At 34.9% G+C, this 23,083-nt stretch overlaps 1 protein-coding gene across 1 annotated transcript in view; it reads left to right on the top strand.

Moving 5' to 3' along the window:
- TRDMT1 (tRNA aspartic acid methyltransferase 1) overlaps positions 1 to 23,083 on the top strand; it is a 49,456-nt gene that overhangs the window by 22,265 nt on the left and 4,108 nt on the right. The window contains exons 3-10 of the mRNA XM_054590548.1: positions 5,798 to 5,874; positions 7,916 to 7,987; positions 8,619 to 8,684; positions 9,942 to 10,011; positions 11,380 to 11,463; positions 12,763 to 13,121; positions 19,330 to 19,387; positions 20,341 to 20,470. Of these exons, the coding sequence (XP_054446523.1) occupies positions 5,798 to 5,874; positions 7,916 to 7,987; positions 8,619 to 8,684; positions 9,942 to 10,011; positions 11,380 to 11,463; positions 12,763 to 13,121; positions 19,330 to 19,387; positions 20,341 to 20,470 (916 nt within the window). The remainder of the gene's footprint in view (positions 1 to 5,797; positions 5,875 to 7,915; positions 7,988 to 8,618; positions 8,685 to 9,941; positions 10,012 to 11,379; positions 11,464 to 12,762; positions 13,122 to 19,329; positions 19,388 to 20,340; positions 20,471 to 23,083) is intronic.

Consider the following 23,083-nt stretch of genomic DNA (forward strand, 5'->3'; position numbering starts at 1 on the left):
ACCTGGAAAACACAAAATATATTGTGCTAAGAATAGTATAAGGAACTGTTAGTATATTTAATAGTTAACTAAAAATAATAAGAAGAATTGGTATATTTAATAAGGAGGATGGTTACAAAAATTTGATAGCCAGCAGTTTACTATATTTAAGCAAAACATATGAGAAAATATAATAGAAGAAAGTTTCTGTTTATAGTAGCAAAATGAAAGTTATAAACACCAAGAAAAGAACTTTACAAGAAATCTGCATGACCCACATGGGAATAAAAGAGATTTGAAAAACAGAAGCATATTGGACAGGATGACAATATTGTATAAATTTTCTTTCTCTTTAGATTAACTATATATTCACTAAAATTGTCAAAAGTTGTTTTCTAATCTACAAAATTCTTCCTAAAGTTTAAATGAAAATTAAGTATAAGAATAGCCGGGAAGTGTTCTGAGAAGGAAGGAATAAAGAAAGTAGAGAAACAAATAAAACTGTTCAATATGTGATAAACATTGTTACCACACTGAGTTAATCTAAGGTTCCATGAAAGCAAAGATGTTCTTATTAACTTGTATGGCCAGCTTACAAAAAAGAATAGATTTCCATTAGCTTTAAAATGTCAAATTACCGTTAACCCTTGAACAACATGGGAGTCAGGGTCACTGACTCCTGTACATCAAAAATCCATGTACAGCTTTTTTGCCCTCTATGGTCCCCCATTCAATCTTGGCTGCCGCAATCAGACTGAAAGCATGAGGACCCTTTTTTCTTGTGTCTGCATTGAGCAGCAGACAGTAACTGCCCCAGGTCTGTGAAATATGCATCACATACCACTTTTGACTTTCCAAAAACTTAAGTTGTCTCTCGGTATCTGAGGGAGATTAGTTCCAGGACCCCACTGTGTATACCAACATTCGCAGATGTGCCACAAGAATTTTTAAAACATGTAATACCTGACTATTTAGTCAGGGACATTGACCTCTTTTACCTTATATTGTCAAATACAAAAATGACAACAGTCAACACAATAATAAATGTCCAATGTGAATGAATAAAAATTGTGCCTATTTTTTTTTTCAGATCAGCCAAAAATATAATACATTTTTTGGTGTGCTGCAGAATTTTAGTAATTAGTTTATGTGTGCTAGGAGATCAAAAAGGTTGAAAATCACTGGCGTAGATCAATGCATATGGCCAGCCCTCCACATCTGTGGACTCCCACATGCAATGGGAAAATAGTACAGTTACTTATTTTTAAAAATCTATGGATAAATGGACCCATGAAATTCATACCCATGTTGTTCAGGGGTCAACTGTATTAAAGATAATTTGTGTACATCCATAACTTGAATCATAACATATTTATTTACCTAGAATGCCAGGTTAAATAAAGTGGTGTGAGTAATATTTTGCATAACTGCTCTATCATTTGGATTGTACTATTAAAAAAATCAGTATTTTCAAGAATCCTTTAAAACTAATTTTTCATGTCTATTTGTATTAGAGATATTAGCTCTGTTTATATCAGGATGCTCCTGATGTAAAACATTGTTGTTTAATTTTTACTTTAGTTTTAGGAACTTAACTTTAATCAACATTTTAGTTATGAAATCAGTAAGTTGCATATCACATGGCTGTGTGCTGACAGGCTAACTTGGGTGTGGTGTGCTGTTTAATTGTACTGCCCTGTCTCATGCGTTCTGGCAGATTGTTTACTGTATGATTTTCAAATTGTTTTTTGTTAGAACCCAGTGTTCCAGAGGTGTTTTAGGAACTTTTTAATATTTAATTTTGATTTCATTTTATGTGTGTGTGTGTGTGTGTGTGTGTGTGTGTGTATCTTGAATTACCTAAAAGCCTGTCAGTTAAAAATGATAGACAAAAAGAACAATTCAGAGGATCAACCAATCCAGAAGCTGGTTCTTTGAAAAGATAAATAAAATTGACAAGCCTTTAAGCAGACTCATCAAGGAAAAAAGGGAGAGGACCCAAATTAATAATATCAGAAACGAAAGAGGAGAAATAACAACTGATACCACAGAAATACAAAGGATCATCAGAAACTACTATGAACAATTATATGCCAAGAAATTTGAACATCTTGATGAAATGGACAAATTTTTAGAAAAGTATAATCTTCCAATGCTGAAGGAGGAAGAAACAGAAAGCTTGAACAGACCGATAACAGCTGGGGAAATTGAAGCAGTCATCAAGAAACTCCCAGCACAAAAAAGCCCAGGGCTGGACGGTTTCATAGGAGAATTTTACAAAACATTTAAGGAAGAGCTAACCCCTGTCCTTCTCAGACTATTCTAAAAAATCCAAGAGGTTGGATGACTCCCAGACTCTTTCTATGAGGCCAGCATCACCCTGATCCCAAAACCAGATAAAGACCCTACAAAGAAAGAAAACTACAGGCCAATTTCGCTGATGAACATAGATGCTAAAATCCTCAACAAAATATTGGCAAACCGCATCCAGCAATACATTAAAAAGATTATCCACCACGATCAAGTGGGATTCATCCCAGGGATGCAGGGATGGTTCAATATACACAAATCAGTAAACGTGATACATCACATAAATAAAAGACAAAAACCACATGATCATCTTGATAGATGCAGAAAAAGCATTCGATAAGGTACAGCACCCATTTATGATCAAAACACTCAGCAAAATAGGAATAAATGGGGCATTCCTCAACGTAATAAAGGCCATATATGAAAAACCTACAGCCAATATCATACTCAACGGGCAAAAACTGAAAGCTTTCCCACTAAGATCGGGAACATGACAAGGATGTCCGCTCTCACCGCTTCTTTTCAACATCATATTGGAAGTCCTAGCCACAGCGGTCAGACAAGAGAGATAAAAGGCATCCAAATAGGAAAGGAGGAAGTAAAGCTATCATTGTTTGCAGATGACATGATAGTGTACATAGAGAACCCTGTAGACTCTACCAAAAAACTCCTCAACCTAATAAGTGAATTTGGCAAAACGGCAGGATACAAAGTCAACATTCAGAAATCAAAGGCATTTTTGTACACCAGCAATGCAATAGAAGAAGAAGAAATCAGAGAAAAAATACCATTCGATATAGCAAGAAGAAAAATGAAGTACCTGGGCATAAATTTAACCAAAGACGTAAAAGATCTGTATGCAGAAAACTATGCAACATTGAAAAAAGAAATTAAGGAAGACACAAATAAATGGAAGCATATACCGTGCTCATGGATTGGAAGAATTAATATCATCAAAATGTCCATACTACCCAAAGCAATGTATAGATTCATCGCAATCCCTATTAAGATACCAATGACATATTTCACAGAAATAGAACAGACATTTCAAAAATTTATATGGAACCATAAACGACCCCGAATAGCTGCAGCAATTTTGAGAAAGAAACACAAAGTAGGAGGGATCACAGTACCGGACATCAAACTCTACTACAAAGCCACTATACTCAAAACAATCTGGTACTGGCACAAGAACAGACCCATAGACCAGTGGAACAGAATAGAAAGCCCAGAAATAAGCCCAGGTCTCTATGGGCATCTAATATTTGACAAAGGGGGCAGAAGCATAAAATGGAGCAATAATAGCCTCTTCAACAAATGGTGTTGGGAGAGCTGGATGGCTACATGCAAGAAATTGAAATTGGATCATCAGCTGACACCATACACAAAAATAAACTCAAGATGGATAAAAGACTTAAATATAAGTTGCAACACCATCAAAGTCCTAGAGGAGAACATTGGCAGGAAACTCTCAGATATCCCACGCAGCAATTTTTTTCACTGATATGTCTCCTAAAGCAAGGGACATAAAGGAAAGAATAAACAAGTGGGACCTCATCAAAATAAGAAGCTTCTGCACGGCAAAAGAAAACATCAGCAAAATGAAAAGGGAGCCAACCATATGGGAAAATATATTCGCTAATGATACATCAGATAGAGGTTTGATCTCCAAGATACATAAAGAACTCACTCGACTCCACTCCAAGAAGACAAACAATCCAATCAAAAAATGGGCAAAGGACCTGGGCAGACACTTTTCCAAGGACGAGATACAGAGAACCCAGAGGCATTTGAAAGGATGCTCAGCATCACTAGCCATCAGAGAAATGCAGATCAAAACCACCATGAGGTACCACTTCACACCGGTCAGAATGACCATCATAAACAGATCAACAAACAACAGGTGCTGGCGAGGCTGTGGAGAAAAGGGAACCCTAGTCCACTGTTGGTGGGAATGCAGACTGGTGCAGCCACTGTGGAAAGCAGTGTGGAATTTCCTCACAAAGCTGAAAATGGAACTGCCTTTTGATCCAGCGATTCCCCTGCTGGGACCATACCCTAAGAACACCAAAACGCCAATACAAAAGAACCTATGCACCCCAATGTTCATAGCAGCACAATTTACAAGAGCCAAGTGTTGGAAGCAACCTAAATGCCCATCAGTAGATGATTGGATCAAAAAATTATGGTACATTTACATAATGGAATACTACACAGCAGAAAGAAAAAAAGAACTACTAAACTTCGCGACAGCATGGATGGAACTGGAGAGCATTATGCGAAGTAAAATAAGCCAGGGGACGAAAGACAAATACCATATGATCTCACCTATAAGCGGAACCTAACCAACAATACAAAGATGCAAGGAAAATAAGACCAGCAACACTGAAAGGAAAAGAAATCAACAGAGACAAGAGGGAAGGAGGGAGGCGGGGCGGGGACAAGGAAGGGAAGGGGAAAGTCAAGGAACATATAGCAAGGACTCGTGGACAAAACCAAAGGGGAAGAGCTGAGGGAGGGAAGGAGGGAGGGGGAAGGGAAAGTGGTGGGGGGGTGGGCAGAGACAAATGTATTTGAAAAAATAAATTAAAATAAAATTTAAAAAAAAGACATATACATTTAAACTTTAAATATAACAGAGACAACTGAGGTGTTCCCCAGGTTATTTCAGTCTTTACAGAACTCAGAGTAAGGCTCTTCCTGCTTTATTTATGTCCTTAAACTTCTTAGATATGTGTCATAATTAGGAATGTTGTGAATCCAGGCTTGTTGCTTTAAATTTCTGGTTAAGAGTGCACATTAAGAGTGCTTCATGAGAACTGGCAAACCCATGACTTATGTTTCTCTATATTTATCTTCTGATATATAAAACAGGAGCAAAATAGCATGCTTTTCAACTGCTTAGCTCAGTAGGGATTATTTTGACAAATTTTATCTACAACCTTTTGAAATTATTTGGCTAGACACAACTATAAAACAATATAATAATTTTGCTTAACTGACAAACAGGACCGTTTTCCATTTGGTTTTATATTTAACAGAGACAGACATAAAAGGGGTGGTGACTGATCAGTACATCATATTTCCTAAATAAAAAATTATTAATAGGTGTTTAAAATTTCTTTGACCCTATGCTGAAAATCATTAGTTATAAAATAAAGTTCTCCATGTTTGACTCTGGAGAACACAACAATGTTAGACTTGAGGTAATATGGTGGCAAGAAATGCTTAGGATCCAGGAAAAGGAGTGTTAGAACTCTGTTTTGGCTGGCTCTGGGACTTGGGGAAAGTCACTTAATTTTTTGTGATTTTGCTTCCTTTACAAGATTGCTTTGGAAAGTTAGTTTAACTGAAGTTGATTTGGAAAGTATTGTGTTATATAAACTTTTAGGTATTGTAAATAAAGCTATCAACTGTTATAGTTTCTGATATATTTATAATTAGAATTTTTACTCTTTTCCCATTCTATACATTTTTACATTTTCTCCCCCAAATGTTCATTCCTCAGGGCATAACACTAGAGGAGTTTGAAAGATTATCTTTCAATATGATTTTAATGAGCCCTCCCTGTCAGCCATTCACAAGGTATGTATAATAAATGCTTCTCTGTTGAGAAGGAGTGCTTTTGAGGGACTCATTAAATCAAATCATACCGTAGTTTTGAGCTTGGACACTTTGAGGTACATCACCTGCATTTTCATAGTTTTGAAATTTTTCATAAATAATTTCTTTTATCTACTCATATTTGTAATTCAGCATTAATTATGAAGAAAATAGCAATTACTGTCACATGAGCAAAGTAATTTGGTCAGTAGTAGATGTGCAGGGACTATAAGGGTCCTCTTTTATACCTATGTAAGAATACAATCATGTGCCACTTAATGACAGGGATACATTCTGAGAAATGTGTGGTTAGGCAATGTCATCACTGTGTAAGGCATCACAGAGCGCAGTTACGCAACTCTAGGTTATATGGTTATATGCTATAGCCTATTGCTCCCAGGCTGCAAACCTGTACAGCACTTTACAGTAATACTTTAGGCAGTTACAGCACAATAGTGAGCATTTAGGTATCTAAACATATCTAAACATAGAAAAGGTACAGTAAAAATGTGGTATAAAACATAAAATATGGTACACCTGTATAGAGTGTTTACCATGAGTGGAACTTGCTGGACTGGAAGTTGCTCTAGTGAGTCAGTAAGTGAATGTAAGTGAATGTGAAGGCCTAGGGCACTACTGTACACTACTGTAGGCTTTGCACACATTGTGCACTTAGGCTACACTAAATTTATAGAACATGAGATTGAATCAAACAAGACAAAATGATGCAATCAAGAGACATGGTGAAAACGTTATATATATAAGGCTGTTGCCAGTGTAATCTGGCATACTGTTTTACAGCAAACATTTTAGTAAGTAGAAAGAGTACACTCTAAAATGACAAAAAGTATAGTATAATGAGTACATAAACCATTATTTAGCCAACACAGTCAATTATAATCATTACCAAGTATTATGTATTGTACATAATTATATGTGCTATACTTTCATAGGACTGGCAGTGCACTAAGATTATTTGTGTCACTGTCACCACAACAGGTAATGCAATGGCTACGTACAATGTTATGATGGCTACAATGTCACTAGGCAATGGGAATTTTTCATCTCCCTTATGTAGTCATATTCTGATGGTAGCGGTAATTGATTCTGTACTACTGCCATCACTTGGAGTGCAGAAAGGAAAGGACCAGAATGAGAACACCAGATTTCCGAGAAATTCCTTCAGATCTGCCCTAACCTCCCATCTGAACCTCAGGCCCACTGATGGTTTTGGCCCTGCTGTCAGATATGAGGAAACTGACGCATGATATTGAGTAACTTATTTAAGACTATGAGGCTAGTAAGTAGCACGGTCCTCTGTTTCTAATCCTGAGGCCCAATACAAGTCTTTCTTTCTGCTTGATAATTTGGATCTTTTTAAAAAAAATTTCAAATTTCAATTACAGTTGGCATTCAATATTATTTTCTATTAGTTTCAGGTACACAGCATAGCCGTTAGAAAATTAACTATCTTGAATCCTATTTGTAAGAAATAATTGCTTGTCCAAATACTGCCTGTTTAAGTGATCTGTTTTAACCTAGTTAGTGTAAGTAACCTAGTCGCAACTCCTGCTTGTGAAATGAAGGCTTCAGCTAGCTTAAGTCTCTCCTTTTCACATGGGACAAGATCATCTCAGTTTTCCCTGACACTTTGATCTGCTTAGATGGTAAAGGTCATCAATGCCATCAGGTCGACATTGCCCCCCTATCCAAGCAGCTCATTCACTGGAACTTTTGTTGTCTCATCGGGGGCAGAGCAAACATTGCCATCAGTAGTGTTGTGTGTGTGTATTTCCTAAGCCAACTTATTTTAAGACGGTAATTGATTTTATTCTTCACTGACTTCTTGTTCTTTGCTTTATGTCAGTTATTTGGCATTTTGTTCTCTGTAGCAACAAGGATGATCATTTTTTTTTGTGAACACCAACTAATTTTGATTCACTTAGTTTTGATTTTTTTAAATGTGATCTGATCTTTAGTAAGATTCTGGGTAAACTTATTTGTGCTTTCTTAATCCCTTTAGAATTGGTCTGCAAGGTGATGTGACTGATCCAAGGACAAATAGCTTCTTATATATTCTAGATATTCTCCCAAGGTAAAAACCTTACATTCCTGTACAAACTTACCTTAAATTTAAAACTTTGGACCTGGAAGAATGTTATGTTGGTCATTTCATAGAGAGTTGCAGTTTATTCATGCCTCCTAGAGATACTGTGCAGTCGTTTATTTTCTGCCATGACTAATAGAATAACTGCAAGCTGTTTGCTGCTTCCACAGTTGCCACTACAGTGACTGACAGGAAATTACAGCCTAATAGCTGAATGCTATTGCCTGTGCTCATAGTATTAATGCATATGAAGCTTACGTTAGCGAATGCTGTTGCCCATGGCTTGGAAGCTTTTGCTAACTCTGGGAGTTGCCATTCTGTGTACCTGGCGGCCCTTTGAGCTGCGGTGCAGAGGCTTTGTGTGAACCCATGTTTTGAGATAAACTCAATGGAAATGAACATTTCAACTGTTAACTTCATCAGGTGTGCCATGATTATGGGGAAAAAATGAATAAAATATGAGTTGTCTTCATCCCTTATAAAATTATTTTATTAAAAAAAGAGAGTTCAGGAAATTACTTACATCATATTTCCCACAAGTACAGATTTTCTTTTTTTCTTACTTATTAGCAATAAGATTTTTTAAATTCCATTTGCTTTGTTTTGTATTTTTTTTTAGATTACGAAAATTACCGAAGTACATTCTTTTAGAAAATGTTAAAGGTTTTGAAGTATCTGCTACAAGGTAAAAAATGTATTTCTCTTGTGTTCCTCTGAGACATAGTGTATTTTATAGTTGGAGCTATTGTGAAATATAGATCTTAAAAATAAATATGTATATTCTGACATTTTATATCCTATGCCTTATATTTTATCCATTAATGTTGATTTTGACTAATTAATAGTATAAAGCATCACAAGGTTAAGTTTAACTGATTCTTTCCCATTCTGATGTTTGAGTTTTTCCAGAAAGAGCACTCATTTTAATAAGGAGGTATTTCTCAATTTTAGCTGCTAATATCGGTGCCTATTTCTTTAGATGTTGGAATGTCTTCAGTAAGAATTGGTCCTTAAGATCCATCCATATTGTCCCAAATGGCAGTATTTTATCTTTTCTTATGGCTGAGTAGTATACCATTGCATATATGTACCACATCTTCTTTATCCAGTCATCTATTGAAGAATCTTGAGAATAACATGGTAAGCAAAATAAGTCAGAGAAAAAAAGTTAAGAGCCATATGATTTCACTCATGCGGGATACAAAACTGAATTCAACCAATGAACAAACAAGAAAAACAAACAAATAACAACTCATAGACACAGACAAACAGTATGGTGGTTACCAGAGGGAAGGGGTAGGGGATTCAAATAGGTACATGGTGATGAAAGAAGATTTGACCTTGAGTGGCGGGCACACAATGCAATATACAGATGATGTATCATAGAACTGTGCACTTGAAACCTACACAATTTTTATTATTTTTTTATTGCATTTATTTTTTTAACCAGTGTCACCCCAATAAATTTAATTGGAAAAAAAAAAAGATTTGGCCTTGTGGACAGGCATTTTCTGTCATACAGTTAGACGGAGAAGCCAGCCTGTGTCAGGGCCCTTTCCGATGGTAGCCCCACTGGAGAGAACACATCCAAGTCTTTGATTTAGCTGCTGTCTCTAACAGTGTTGCCCCATTGCTACAGATAGTTCTAGGTCACATAGCAAATTTATTATCAGTAAATGAGTGACTATTTCTTTGTAGTTTGGATAAATTATTTGATAGCTGTATTTATTTATAATGAAAACTATCTCCTTTTTCTTTGAGAAATATAATTTCTCAGGTACTGGACTTAATAAAGACCTAGGATTATTCTTTCTAAACAACTTGAGTGGAGGTACAGTTTTCACTTAAAGCTTCATGTATAATATTTTACATAGGAACTCCATTTTCAACTGTAGGATGAAAGCTTTTCTTTTTTCTTTCCTTTTATTTTTTGTCTTTTCAGAGACCTGTTAATAAAAACAATAGAAAATTGCGGCTTTCAGTACCAAGAATTTCTATTATCGCCAACCTCTGTAGGTACCAAAATTATAAACTCTTATATAAATTTTCTCAAAGGGAATTTGAATCAGTAAGAAGAATGGATCTATATGGATAATATTATAGGTAAATCTTAAAATTACTTCAGACATGGGTTTTACTTTCAAAGAATATAGTACAGGCATATAGATTCATTTATACATTTTATGAAAAATCTATATTATATAACTTGAGGCTCACAGAGAATATAGTTTTCTTTCCACATAAAAAAATAAGTATATTTTGAAAATATGTGAAATGCAGTATTTACAAACTAGGTGTGCTGTAGTTTAGTAATGCTTCAAAATAATCAAAGATAGAAAACAAAATGAGCATAGTATAATTTTCTAATCCTTTTGGGGTGGGGCATACCATTAAAATGCAAACATTGCTTCTATTTCATGGTTAAGAAACTGATTATGATAAGAATTTGGTAGATCTTTGATATTACAAGTATCATTGCCTATTTTTTCTTTTCTCTTTGTATTGTTAGCCTGTTATCATCTTTTACCTATTTTATAGTTCTTTGCCTTAAAATTAGAAGAAAACCTATTTCAAAAATTAGATGTCCATATTTTTCTTTTTATTCTTGTTGTTGTTATTAAACTTAAGTATACCCTAAGACTGCAAGGCAAATACATTTAAAAAAGAAACAAAAAACTTTTTATCCTTCACAATGACTTCTCTATAGGATCAGAAGTCTCTCACTACTTTATGATCGACCCAAATTGCGGGGGGTGGGGGTGATCGATGCCGTAGGTAATAATGGGATTGTAACCTCTATTCATCTTCCTCCTTTCAGTCTGTTCCTTTATTCAATACATTTCTAATGAATGAACACTTACTTTGCACGTGGAACTATCTTTAATGGACTGTATAAGCTAATGTTATACTTTAAACCTAAAACTAAATTAACACCAGTCTAAAAAAATTAGATGTCCAGCTGTGGAAATTGGCAACATATCTGATCTCAAATTTTATTTCCTATTTATTGCCTTTTAACTTTAAAATTTGGTGAATCCTTTTTAATAAAATGAGGTAATAAATCACCAAGAATAGCTGTATTTTATTTCTTTATAATTATATATTAATAATGAATATAAAAAATATCCATATAACTTCTTTTCTGGGAAATATAAAATGAAAGTGACTCATAGACATATGATTTATCAGATTCAATCTTTATTTCATTCAGAATAAAGGTATAAAGCAGCAGTTTAAAGGGTTTAAGAATTGTTGCAAAGAAGTCTTCCACAACTTGCTAATAAAATTTTTTTATAGCAGAGGCTGAACGTACATCTGTATGAGTTTCTTTACTAGGTACTAACAGAGCTGTAGTTGATACAGATCTCTTTAATTTCCAGCTTGGCATTCCAAATTCAAGGCTCCGGTATTTCCTTATTGCAAAGCTTCAGTCAGAGCCATTACCTTTTCAAGCCCCTGGTCAGGTATTATTATTATTGTTGTTGTTGTCATTATTATTATTTATCTATTGGAAATCTCAGTGTGTTAATTCATTTCAAGAACTACTTCGTGGAGGTTTATATATATTATAGAGCCTATAATGTAGACCATGCCCTAGATCTATCCCCTAGGCCTTTTTTTCTAATGATGCCATATTTATTGTTTTAAACAAAGCACTTTTATCATTAGAAAAAAATTAAATTAAAAATTTTAAAAAATTAGCACTAATGCTGTTACCCTCCTTTTTCTTCTATAATTTACCTTCTGACCATTGACTATTTTGTGTTTATCATAATTCCTCCAACAAAATCCACTGACTACTTTGATAAAATTCAATTATACTATCTTTTAAAAAAGACTTGAGTATTTTAATACATTGGTTGCATTTTTATTGAAGTCAATGTTATTTAACCTTAATTGATTAAAAGTAGTAATGATTGATACAAAATAGAACAAAATTCTCAGTTGCTATAATAGGACATCTAGTTACGTAGGCAGTTGTACATGCTTCTGTCATGTCAACAACTGGTCTGAATGATAGAGTGTCAGTCGTCCAAGTGAAGCTCTCCATAACCATCACAGTAGGAACTCAAAGTCATGTCCTGCTCACTGGGTCAGTAGCCTCATTTCAATCCCCTGCAATACAATACCAATACACTTCCCTTCCCATAGGGGGTAATTCCAAAAAGAATGTATAAAGTATATTAACAAAGATTCATGATTAAAAATTCCTGGGACTTTTTTTTTTTTTCCAAAATAGGACTTTATACATGGTATATGTTTTGCAGGAACAAGTTTTTCCTATGGGACGCAAGAGTAGAACTAACCTTTCAGAGTGAAAAGTGTTTTTCTTTCTTTAATTACTAGTTTTCCTTTAGATCATGCATATTTTCCAGTTTTTCTTCTTTGACGAAGGGATAAGGCAAGCTTTTTTCCAAAGCACATTTTCTAGGAATGCTAATGTTGCTTTCTAAACTTTTTTCACAGGTGTGATGTTTTACATTTATTCAACATACTCCTGTTACTTTGTTGAATTTTTTATTAATGAATTCAGAAAGTAGTAACTCCATGAAATAAATCATCTGCAGCCAGATGACACTATAGCTGTATGAAGAAAAACTTGTAATAATTTGTGTAAATATAAGTAAAAAACAGTTTTTATCTTTTTAATGACAACTTTATAAAGACTAAAAGAGTTTTGGTATAATGTTGACTAGATGCTATTAATTTCTTTTATTTTTAATAAAGCTTTGGACAATTTGTGTATTTTTGCTTAATGCCAGGTACTGATGGAGTTTCCCCAAATTGAATTTGAACATCCACAAAAACTTGCATTAGATGCAGAAAAGAAAATTGTGGAAAAGAAAATTGAAGGAAAGAAAATTGAACGAAATGTTTCCTTTGATAACAGTAGACAATGTTCTGGAAAAGAAACCATTCTTTTTAAACTTGAAACTGCACAAGAAGTTGACAGGAAGCATCAACAGGACAGTGATCTCTCTGTGCAAATGCTCAAAGATTTTCTTGAAGATGACGTTGATATGAATCAGTACTTTTTACCACCAAAGTCATTGCTGCGATACGCTCTTTTGTTAGACATTGTTAAACCCACTTGCAGAAGATCCATGTGCTTTACAAAAGGGTAGGTTTTAAAGAGACTCTATTCATATTATATCCAAAATAACTAGGTTTTTATACCTATTGTTTTGTTTAGTTCTCAAAACAAGGAGCATATTATAAAATGTTCCTGCTAGAATGATTTTTTCCCCTAAACTGCCTGCTTTCATGAAGTTCCAATAGAATGCACAAGTAAAAATTGCTTCTGGCAGAACATTATGTGCACAACCCATAAAACTGCTCATGAAAGACGATGACATTTGTTTGGTGACTTTCATAGGAGCTTAAGTACCCATGGTGGAAACACAGTTTCTAAAGATGCTGAACTGCTAATTTTTTAGTGCTTTTTTTTTTTTTGGTTGCATTTTTATTTATTTTTTTAATAATAGTTTTTAAATTTATAAATCATGTTTATTCTCTTACATTTGTCTCAATTTTTCCGCCTTGCTGTCCTCCACCCATCCCAGCCCCACGCCCTGCTCCCACAGTCAGTTCCCACTCTGCAGTCCATGTCCATGAGTCATTCATACATGTTCTTTGTCTAGTCCTTCCTTGTTCTTTCCACCATTGTCCTCCTTCCCCATTTGCTCTGGTCACTTTCAGTCTGCTCCATGTTTCCATGCCTGTGGTTTATTTTGTTCATTAGTTTATTTTGTTCAATAGAGTCCACTTACAGGTGAGATCATATGGTATTTGTCTTTCACCAACTGGCTTATTTCACTTAACATAATATTCTCCAGTTCCATCCATGTTGTTGCAAAAGGTAGGACTTCTTTCTTTCTTTTCTTTCTTTCTTTCTTTCTTTCTTTCTTTCTTTCTTTCTTTCTTTCTTTCTTTCTTTTTATATTTTAAAAATTTTAATCTGAATCAACAACTTACAATGAAATGTCTTCCTATGAGGTTAACTTGGATTTACTTACAATTATTTTTAGTTTATTTTATGTTCTTTTTTTTTTTTAATATTTTTTTTAATTAATTTATTTACTTTTTAAATACATTTGTCTCTGCCTTCCCCCCACCTCTTTCCCTTGCCCCCTCCCACCTTCCCTCCCTCAGCTCTTCCCCTTTGGTTTTGTCCATGAGTCCTTGCTATATGTTCCTTGACTTTCCCCTTCCCTTCCCTTTCCCTGCCCCCCCTTCCCTCTTGTCTCTGTTGATTTCTTTTCCTTTCAGTGTTGCTGGTCGTATTTTCCTTGCTTCTTTGCATTGTTGGTTAGGTTCCGCTTATAGGTGAGATCATATGGTATTTGTCTTTCGCCCCCTGGCTTATTTCGCTTAGCATGATGCTCTCCAGTTCCATCCATGCTGTCGCAAAGTTTAGTACTTCTTTTTTTCTTTCTCCTGCGTAGTATTCCATTGTGTCTGTCTGTCTTTCTTTCTTTCTTTCTTTCTCTCTCTCTTTCTTTCTTTCTTTCTTTCTTTCTTTCTTTCCCTCTTTCTTTCTTTCTTTCTTTCTTTCTTTCTTTCTTTCCTTCCTTCCTTCCTTCCTTCCTTCCTTCCTTCCTTCCTTCCTTCCTTCCTTCCTTCTTTCTTTCTTAAATGCAGATTGATTTTTTTATTATTAAATGTTAAAACCCATTATAAAATATTAAAACATTTAAATCCATTATAAAGTCTCAGCAATTAAACCAACATTATACCAGCACAGAAATAATCAAGTAGATCAATGAAATAAAATGAGCATTTTAGAGACAAATGTATATATCTGTCCAACAATGTAATATATGATTAAGTTGATATTTCAAATCAATGGGGAAAATAAGGCTTATTCAACAAATAAGGTGCATGGACCACTATTACTTGAAATAAAACAAATATAGAGCCATATTTCACACATTATACAAGAAATATTCAGATGAGTTAAAAATCAATATGTAGAATCTAAGGAGTTTTAGGAGAACATACAATATAATATTTTTCTTACCCTGAAGTAAAATATTCAAACCCAGAAGCTATAAAGTAAAATATTGGCAATATGACTATATTAAACATTTAAGACTATATAGTAATATACATATAAAAAAAGTTAAAGGGCAAATAATGGAATAGGAAAGTATTTGCAACACATCTAAAAAGGGTTAATGGTTTGTTTTATTTTGTTTTTAGGGAAAAAATTCTACAAGCATTTAATCAAAAAATGGATAAAGAACACCAAATAGTCATTTAAAGCTTTTTAAAAATAATAGAAATAGGCAAGAAATATACAAAACCAAGTTTAGTTTCAACAAATAATAAAGGAACAATTAAAAGAACACATCATTGTCACAATCAGATTCATACATATAAAAATATTGGTAATATCAAGTATTAGCAACTGTGAAAGGAACTGGGTATTCATAGACTCTTTTTCTTCATCTTAAAGCAGTCCCTTTAGCATATTTTGCAGTGCTGGTTTGGTGGAGGTGTATTCTTTTAGCCATCTTTTGTCTGGGAAACTCCTTATTTTGCCTTCCATTTTAATTGAGAGTCTTGCTGAGTAGAGCAGTCTTGGTTGCAGGCCTTTGCTTTTCATGACTTGGAATATTTCTTGCCATTCCCTTCTGGCTTGCAGTGTTTCTGTTGAGAATTCAGATGCTAGCCGTATTGGGGCTCCCTTATATGTTACCACCTCTTTCTCCCTTGCTTCCTTTAGGATTCTCTGTTTGACTTTGATATTTGCCATTTAATGATGATGTGTCATGGAGTGGGCCTCATTGGGTTCCTCTTGAATGAGACTCTCTGTGCTTCCAGGAATTGTGTGACTTTTTCTCTCATCCAGTTAGGGAAGTTTTCCATCATTACTTTTTCAAGCAGTTTCTCTATCCCTTCCTCATCCTCTTCCCCTTCTGGTATCCCTATTATATGGATATTACTACGTTTCAGGCTGTCCTGCATTTTCCTCAATGCCTTTTCATTCTTTTTTAGTCTTTTTTCATTTTCTCGCTTTTTCTGGAAGCTTTTTTCTACCTCATCCTCCAGCTCACTGATTCAATCCTCTGCTTCATCTAGCCTTTTGATTCCTTCTACTGTGTTCCTCAATTCAGGAATTGTGTTCTTCATTTCCTCTTGTCTCTTGCTGATAGTTCCTATGTCCTTTTTCATGCTGATATAGTTTGCAGTAAGTTCCTTGTAATTTCCTGTAATTCTCTCTGAGCTCACTGAGCTCCTTGAGCTTCCTTAGAATCATTGTTTTGAACTCAATATCTGATAATTTACTTGCCTCTATTTCATTTAGTTTTCTTTCTGTGGATTCCTCCCATCACTTCGACTGGGAGATGTTTCTTTGTCTTCCCATTATTTGTGAGACTCTTCTTTTTTTGTTTCTGCTTCTTAAGTTGATCTGTCTTGATTTCCTAACTTTGTGGTGTGAATTTCTATGGTGGGAGACTGCTGTTTTTACTTTTTGAATCTCCCTCTGATGATGTCAGATGTCCCTGTCTGACCTTAGGCAGTCTGTTCAAGACTTCCAGGAATCTACTGTTTGTGTCTGTCTCCTTCAGCTGTTAACCTCGTCACTCAGGAGGCCGCCCTGGATAGCTCAGGGTGGGGTGGAGCCCCTCCTGGGGCAAGGTTATTGGGTCCTCTCATGCTACTGCTGTATGGGGGAGGAGTCAGCACTGGGATCTGCCAGCTACTCTCTCCCTTCTCTCCCCAAAGCCTCCATCGCAGTCTCACCTCAAGTGTCTCCAGACCTCTCTGTCCCCCTTTTAGCCAGGGATCTACTATCTGTGGCTACCACTCTGCACTCAGCAGACAGCTTAGACAGCACAGGGCAGGTTGGAATCCCACCCGGGGGTGGGGCTATTGGGTTCTCTGATGCTGCTGCCGCTCAGGGGGAGTGGTCTCTGCCTGAGCAAGATGGCTCTTGCCGCATGGGGGATGAGTGAGCACCAAGATCCTGCTGGCTACTCTCTCAGTCCTCTCCCCAAAGCCTCCTTCCCCAGTCTCTCTGGTGTCTCTAGCTCACTCTGCCCCCACCTTTGCCGGAGACCAGGGTAAGTGGCTGCAAATAAAAATTTATGCATTGTCCCTTTAAACAGTTCTTTGTGTCTCCAGCCACCTGTCTCTGGCAGAGAGCAACCCTGCCGCCTTTCCCAGTGGGCTGTTTTCTGTGTACTTTTTGGGTTCTGGTGCTGTAGGCTGGAGACTCCTGCTTTTGGTTTAGACCCTCCTCTTCTCAGGGGGATCCAACTGGCCTTTTCAAATCTTTCTGGTGCTGCTGCCTGTAGTGCCCCACCTGCCTTCTTGAGTCTCTACCGCACTCCTTACCAGTTAGGCTGTGCTAAAGCTGATTCTTCTGTCTCTGAGGTTACAAGGCTCCTCTCTCGCTACTGCTCAGTTGTTTGTTCTAGGCGATTTCTCAACAGTTTAGTTGTAATTCCAGGTTGGTTCTGGGAGGAGGTCAGTGTGACTTCCACTCACTCCTCTGCCATCTTGATTCTCCCTAGCACCCTTTTTTCTTTTTAATGGCACATCAGACCTCAAAAATTTATGTCCACTCATGATAAATATAGAGAAGAAATTACATTTTAGTATCAAAATAGGGAACTGAATCATCTAGCACATGTTAGAGTACATTTTAAATTTTATTCAGTTTTACCCTGGCCAGGTGGTTCATTTGGTTGAAGTCTCATTCCGTATACCAAAAGGTTGCATTTTTCCATCCCCAGCTGGCATGCACACAGGAGGCAACCAATCGATATCCCTCTCTATCTTTCTCTCTTTCTCCCCTCCTTTCTTTCTAAAATCAATAAACATATACTTGGGTGAATATGAATTAATTAATTTTATTCAGGTTTTAAAATAAGTAATATATTCTCATGGTTCAAAATACTAAAGGTACTAAGATTTTTAAGACTCCCTTCCACCCTGTGTTTCAGCCATTCAGTTTCCCTCTCTACATGCAACCAGTAATTTCAATTTACTCTCTGATCTTCCAGAGGTATTATGTGTGAGTGTATTTAAATATACATGTATATTTTACCCCCTTCTTTAAGTAAGTGTTAACATATCCATTATGGTGTGCTCTTTTTTATAGCACAATATAAATTGGATATTATTGCATTTAAGTACATAAAGAACTCCTCTATTCTCATGGTATGGGTATATCATAATTTCTTTTACTGGTTACCTTTGGGTTATTTCTTAAATGTTAATATATTTTTCATCAATTTTTTAAAACCTAGAAAGAAGGGAAAAGTTAGACCTTTCCAGAAAATTTTGTGAAAGATTCCTGACTTTGCTTTGTTAATGCCATTCAACTGCATTTCATAAGTAGTTGTATGATTTGCAACTTCAGGTCTTCTCTTTTTACCTACTAGCTATCTGTCTTGCACAGGGCATTATGCTTCTGATATAATCATAGCAGACTCAATCTGATTTTATCATACTTTGACCTTGTACTTCCAGGGGAATGGGTTTATTGCTTTTCATTACCTTAAAAGACTTCACTCAGCTGTTGTCTACTCCAAGTCCAATAGTTTCTTTTTAGGATTCTAATAAAACAAGACATCAATTTTGTAATAAAAAATGACCTTGAAATTTTTTTGTAATTATATAGTATATAAGAAGCCTTACTGTAAAAGTCTATTTTAGTGTAGACAATATAAACATACATATATAATTACATATGAGAAAACAATGGTTCTCCAATGTGAACTTTTTCTTTAATTTATATTTAGTATTGATCTATTAGGAAAAATAATAATGATAATATGTTGAATAACCATATTGGCAATTATCTTAGGGAAGAAATATTAGTAATATCTAAAACAGGTCTCCTGTTTTTCATGGTCCTGGAGAGTTGGATCTTGTGTTCATGAGAAGAAAGGTTCTGGCCTTGTAAAAAAGAGCAGCACTTTATTTTCATCTATATAACATTATGTTTAGAGTGGAAGGGATGCAAATATTGAATAGTATTTGGATATAAAGTTGTAACAAGTACATACTTACTAATGATGAACATTTAAAAATGACAATACAAAGAAATGACAATTGATAATACATAATTTGGAATAATATTTATACTACTCAAAACACTATGCCAAGTTTAGTGTTTGGAAAGTTTAAATAGAATGCTCTTATATCCCTCACCTAGTAATTTTCAATTACCAGTGTATTTATGTAATGACATTCAGAGTGTTTCAGAAGGATATAATTATTTATGAGATTGATTAATTTATTCAGGAAATATTTTTTTAAATTTCATTAACAAATGCATTAGATGCCATGTAATATTTGTGTTAATTTTTCAGTTATGGAAGGTATATAGAAGGGACAGGATCTGTGTTGCAGACTGCAGAGGATGTGAAGGTACTCTGTGCATGCTTTATAAGCAAATTATTTGAAAATTATTTTAGATAAAATTATGTTTAATACTTAAAATTTGATAATGTCAAAATAATTGTACATGTTCCATTGGGAATGACTATATATAATTCATATTTATATTCAAATATAATTCTTTACTATAGAAGATTTTGTTGTTGCATAAGTTTATGTACAAAAAATATTTATGTTTTTATTTTCTTTTTATTCTTACCTTCTGGATTTTTTTATTCCATAAAGAATAAATTGACATGCAGTATACAATAGTTAATTTCTCTAAAATTATGCATAAATATCTTAATATCGGAGACTTCGTTTGGGGCACATACTATAAAAAGTGACTTTTAAGGAAAGAAATTATATTTTAGCAAGATATTTTATTAATACTTCAATTATAAACTCTTTATGGTGTCCTGGTTGAATATAAGCTTGATATATTACAAGTTTTATACCTGTATTTGAGGAATTATATTTATTGAATATTTATATATATTTATTTGAGGAATTTATATTTTATCATTTTAAGAAAATAATTTGATGAAATTGATTATAAACAGTAAACATTTTAAAGATGTACTTGTTAAGCATTATAAAATTGATTTCATGGTTGATCAAGTTTCTTTTTTTAATCTTTATACTTCTTTTAGGTCATCATTTATTGTTTATATTTTTATGATTTAATTTTTGAGGGATCAAAAATGACAGATACACTGCAAGTATCATGATCTGTTGAACATTAGCTTTTGTTCATTTTCAAAGTTTATATTGCCACTGATGAGCCAGTTATACACAGTTTATTGAAGGGACGTTTTTCCTTGTGCTGCCGTATGTTACAGCAGACTATATAGCCATCATTTCTAAACTGTCTCACAATAGATGATCTTAACAAACCTAGTTGCATTCCACTTTATCAATTGTCTTGGGGTTTTTTCTTACAGATTGAGGATATCTACAAATCTCTTACCAATTTGTCACAAGAAGAAAAGATTAAAAAATTGTTAATGCTTAAACTTCGATATTTTACTCCTAAAGAAATAGCAAATCTCCTTGGATTTCCTCCAGAGTTTGGTATGTGGGATACATGCAAACCTTAGCTTTCATTTCTTAAAGGTCCCAAAATTCATTATGGGCTTATATGTGTAGTTTATGAAGAAACCCTTGCTCAGACAGATAGATGTAAGAAACTTTTTTCTATCCTGATTGTGCAATTACTAACATTTTTCTTCCTTTGTATTCCCATGTTCATTTATAACCTGCCTCAATCCATTCCCTTCAGACGTAATTCTTCTCTCCCTTTATTCCATTAATGGTCCTGAGTGATTTTCAGGCACTGAGGACCAAATCAGCAATTCCTCACCTCTCCTCTGGATGGATGTTAATTGTATCTCTTTTTCCAGCTTATTTTCTTGCTTCCAGAGGTCCCATTCTAATAACCCAATACTAAATCATGTGAAAGAAGGCCTAGAATTTTCTTTTTTATGAAGAAATTAAAAGGTGGTCGAAGAACTTATCATTTTTGTATAAGGGGTTTATTCTCCTTGAAGATGCATTCTTATCAAGTATTTGACTTCGTCCTTCCCTACAAGGTCTAAGTGGAGAAAAGAGAAGGTGGAGAAGTGGTGTAGGAAGAAGCTGTCCTTATGGGAAGGAAGGGTGACTCAAGAGCTCAGATGCCAGAACTGACCAAAATTAGGGGATCTCAGGAATGAAAATAAGATAGATACAGTTATAGAGTAAGACAAAGTCCTAACTGTTTTGGCAGTCCAGAAATTGCAGGGGTTGTGGCTATTAAGAGATGGAACACATGCTGTTGCTTCTTTGAGCAGCTCTGCCCCTACCTGATCCCCTGTCCTTGGTGCGCGTGCTCTCTCCTCTATTGATGCCTTGTCTTGGGATGGGGTGGATATGTTACCCTACGTGGCTCATGAGGAGGGGAAAGACAGGCCTCCTTAACATGCTTCCAGGGATGCAGGGAGGAATGTGTTTTTGACTCTGATTGGCATTCTCAGGCAGAAAATCCAAACTACCAAATCCAATGTTGTTTTAATAGTAGCATAGTACTATTCTTGAAGCGCATAATGGGATGAATGGATTATGTTTTAAATTCTAAATAATGGACTTACAGATGAAGTTTTAGAACACATCCTTTTTGACAGTGTGAACAAACTGCTAATATAATTTGACCACCCTCTTGGTAATTGAATCGCTGAGCGTAGTCACAGCAAGCAGGTTTATTTTGTTCTCTGACTTTTTCTTGGTGATCTCATTCAGTCACAAATATCATGGGGAGCATTATTTAAGAAAAACACAGACTTTCCTTGTCTTAGTTGATGTCACAAAGTCAGTGAGAACATCATGAAATAAACAAAAGAGCTGAGGATTAAGCTCAACAATTTAATTCCCAGTCTGCTTTCCTTGTTAGTTTTTTTTTCTTTTTTTAGAATGAGCAAAGTTACTTTAGATAGTACTAAAAAGAGAAAAGAGATCACTATCTAATAACAAGAAATTCCTAAGTTTTAGGTAAGTGCTTTTGCATATAGCAGTCACCACTTTCATAATATTGAAACTTAGCATGGACCCCAGAGTCAGACTGATTGAGTTTGAATCCTACCTCTACCTTAACCACTCCCTGCCTTAGTTTATGCATCTGTAAATCAGGGGTAATTGCACCAAATTCATTGGGTTGTTGTGACAGTTAAGTAAGGTAGTGTGTGTAAAATGTTTACACATTGACACAATATAAAATTTAAGAGTTAGCTTTTATTTTGTAAATCATAAACATTTATTTGTTTTTATAGCCTTCATATATATTTTTCTCATTACTTAAAAATTTTAGATGGGTAAAATACATATATAATACATATAAGAAAGCCTTTTTCATTGCTTACCTTCTTTTAAAATATGTGATCTGTTTGTATAGTCAAACTTGCCCTGATATTATCACTAAGAAGCACCCCTACAGAATTGTCCTTCATGTGTGCTTTTGACACTATTGACCTGGGCTCCAAAATGGGCATTGTTTGACCTGCCTGTCCACTGGCAATGATGGATTTGCATTGATTTTTCCATACATTTTGTCCTGGTTCCCTCTGTGGCTAGTAGCGCGCATTTGTGAGATAGCAGGCTTTGGAAGAGAAGAACACTAACCTACCCTTACTAAATGAAAGCTGCTAGCTTGACCTCATTAATTCTATGTTTTTTGTTAATGAGGATTATTATTATTTTCAATGTACCTAAGTATTTTAAAAGTGACCTTTTAAAAAATTATGTAATTTTTCCATAGGTAGATTAGATTTTAATATCTATATTTATATATAAAGTGCACATGCACATATAATTTTTACAAATCTGACTTATTTTTTTAAAGATATTATTTATTTACTTTAGAGAGGTGGAAAGGGAGGGAGAAAGAGAGGGAGAGAAACCTCAATGTAAGAGAGAAATGTAAATCAGTTGCCTTTCATACCCATGACTAAGGACCAAACGCACAACCCAGGCATGTACTCTGACCAGGAATTGGTGACCTTTTGCTTTGCAAAATGACATGCAACCAACTGAGCCACACTGGTCAGAGCCAAATCTGACTTATTCTCAAATGTTTCTTCTCCTATGATGTAATCTTAATATTGCAAAAGGTCATCTTTATGACGATCCTTTTGTAGATGTATTTGTACCTATGGC

Source organism: Pteronotus mesoamericanus, unplaced genomic scaffold (assembly GCF_021234165.1).
Source record: "Pteronotus mesoamericanus isolate MK-2021 breed Mesoamerican mustached bat unplaced genomic scaffold, CSHL_Meso_final contig_130, whole genome shotgun sequence".
Lineage (NCBI taxonomy): Eukaryota > Metazoa > Chordata > Mammalia > Chiroptera > Mormoopidae > Pteronotus > Pteronotus mesoamericanus.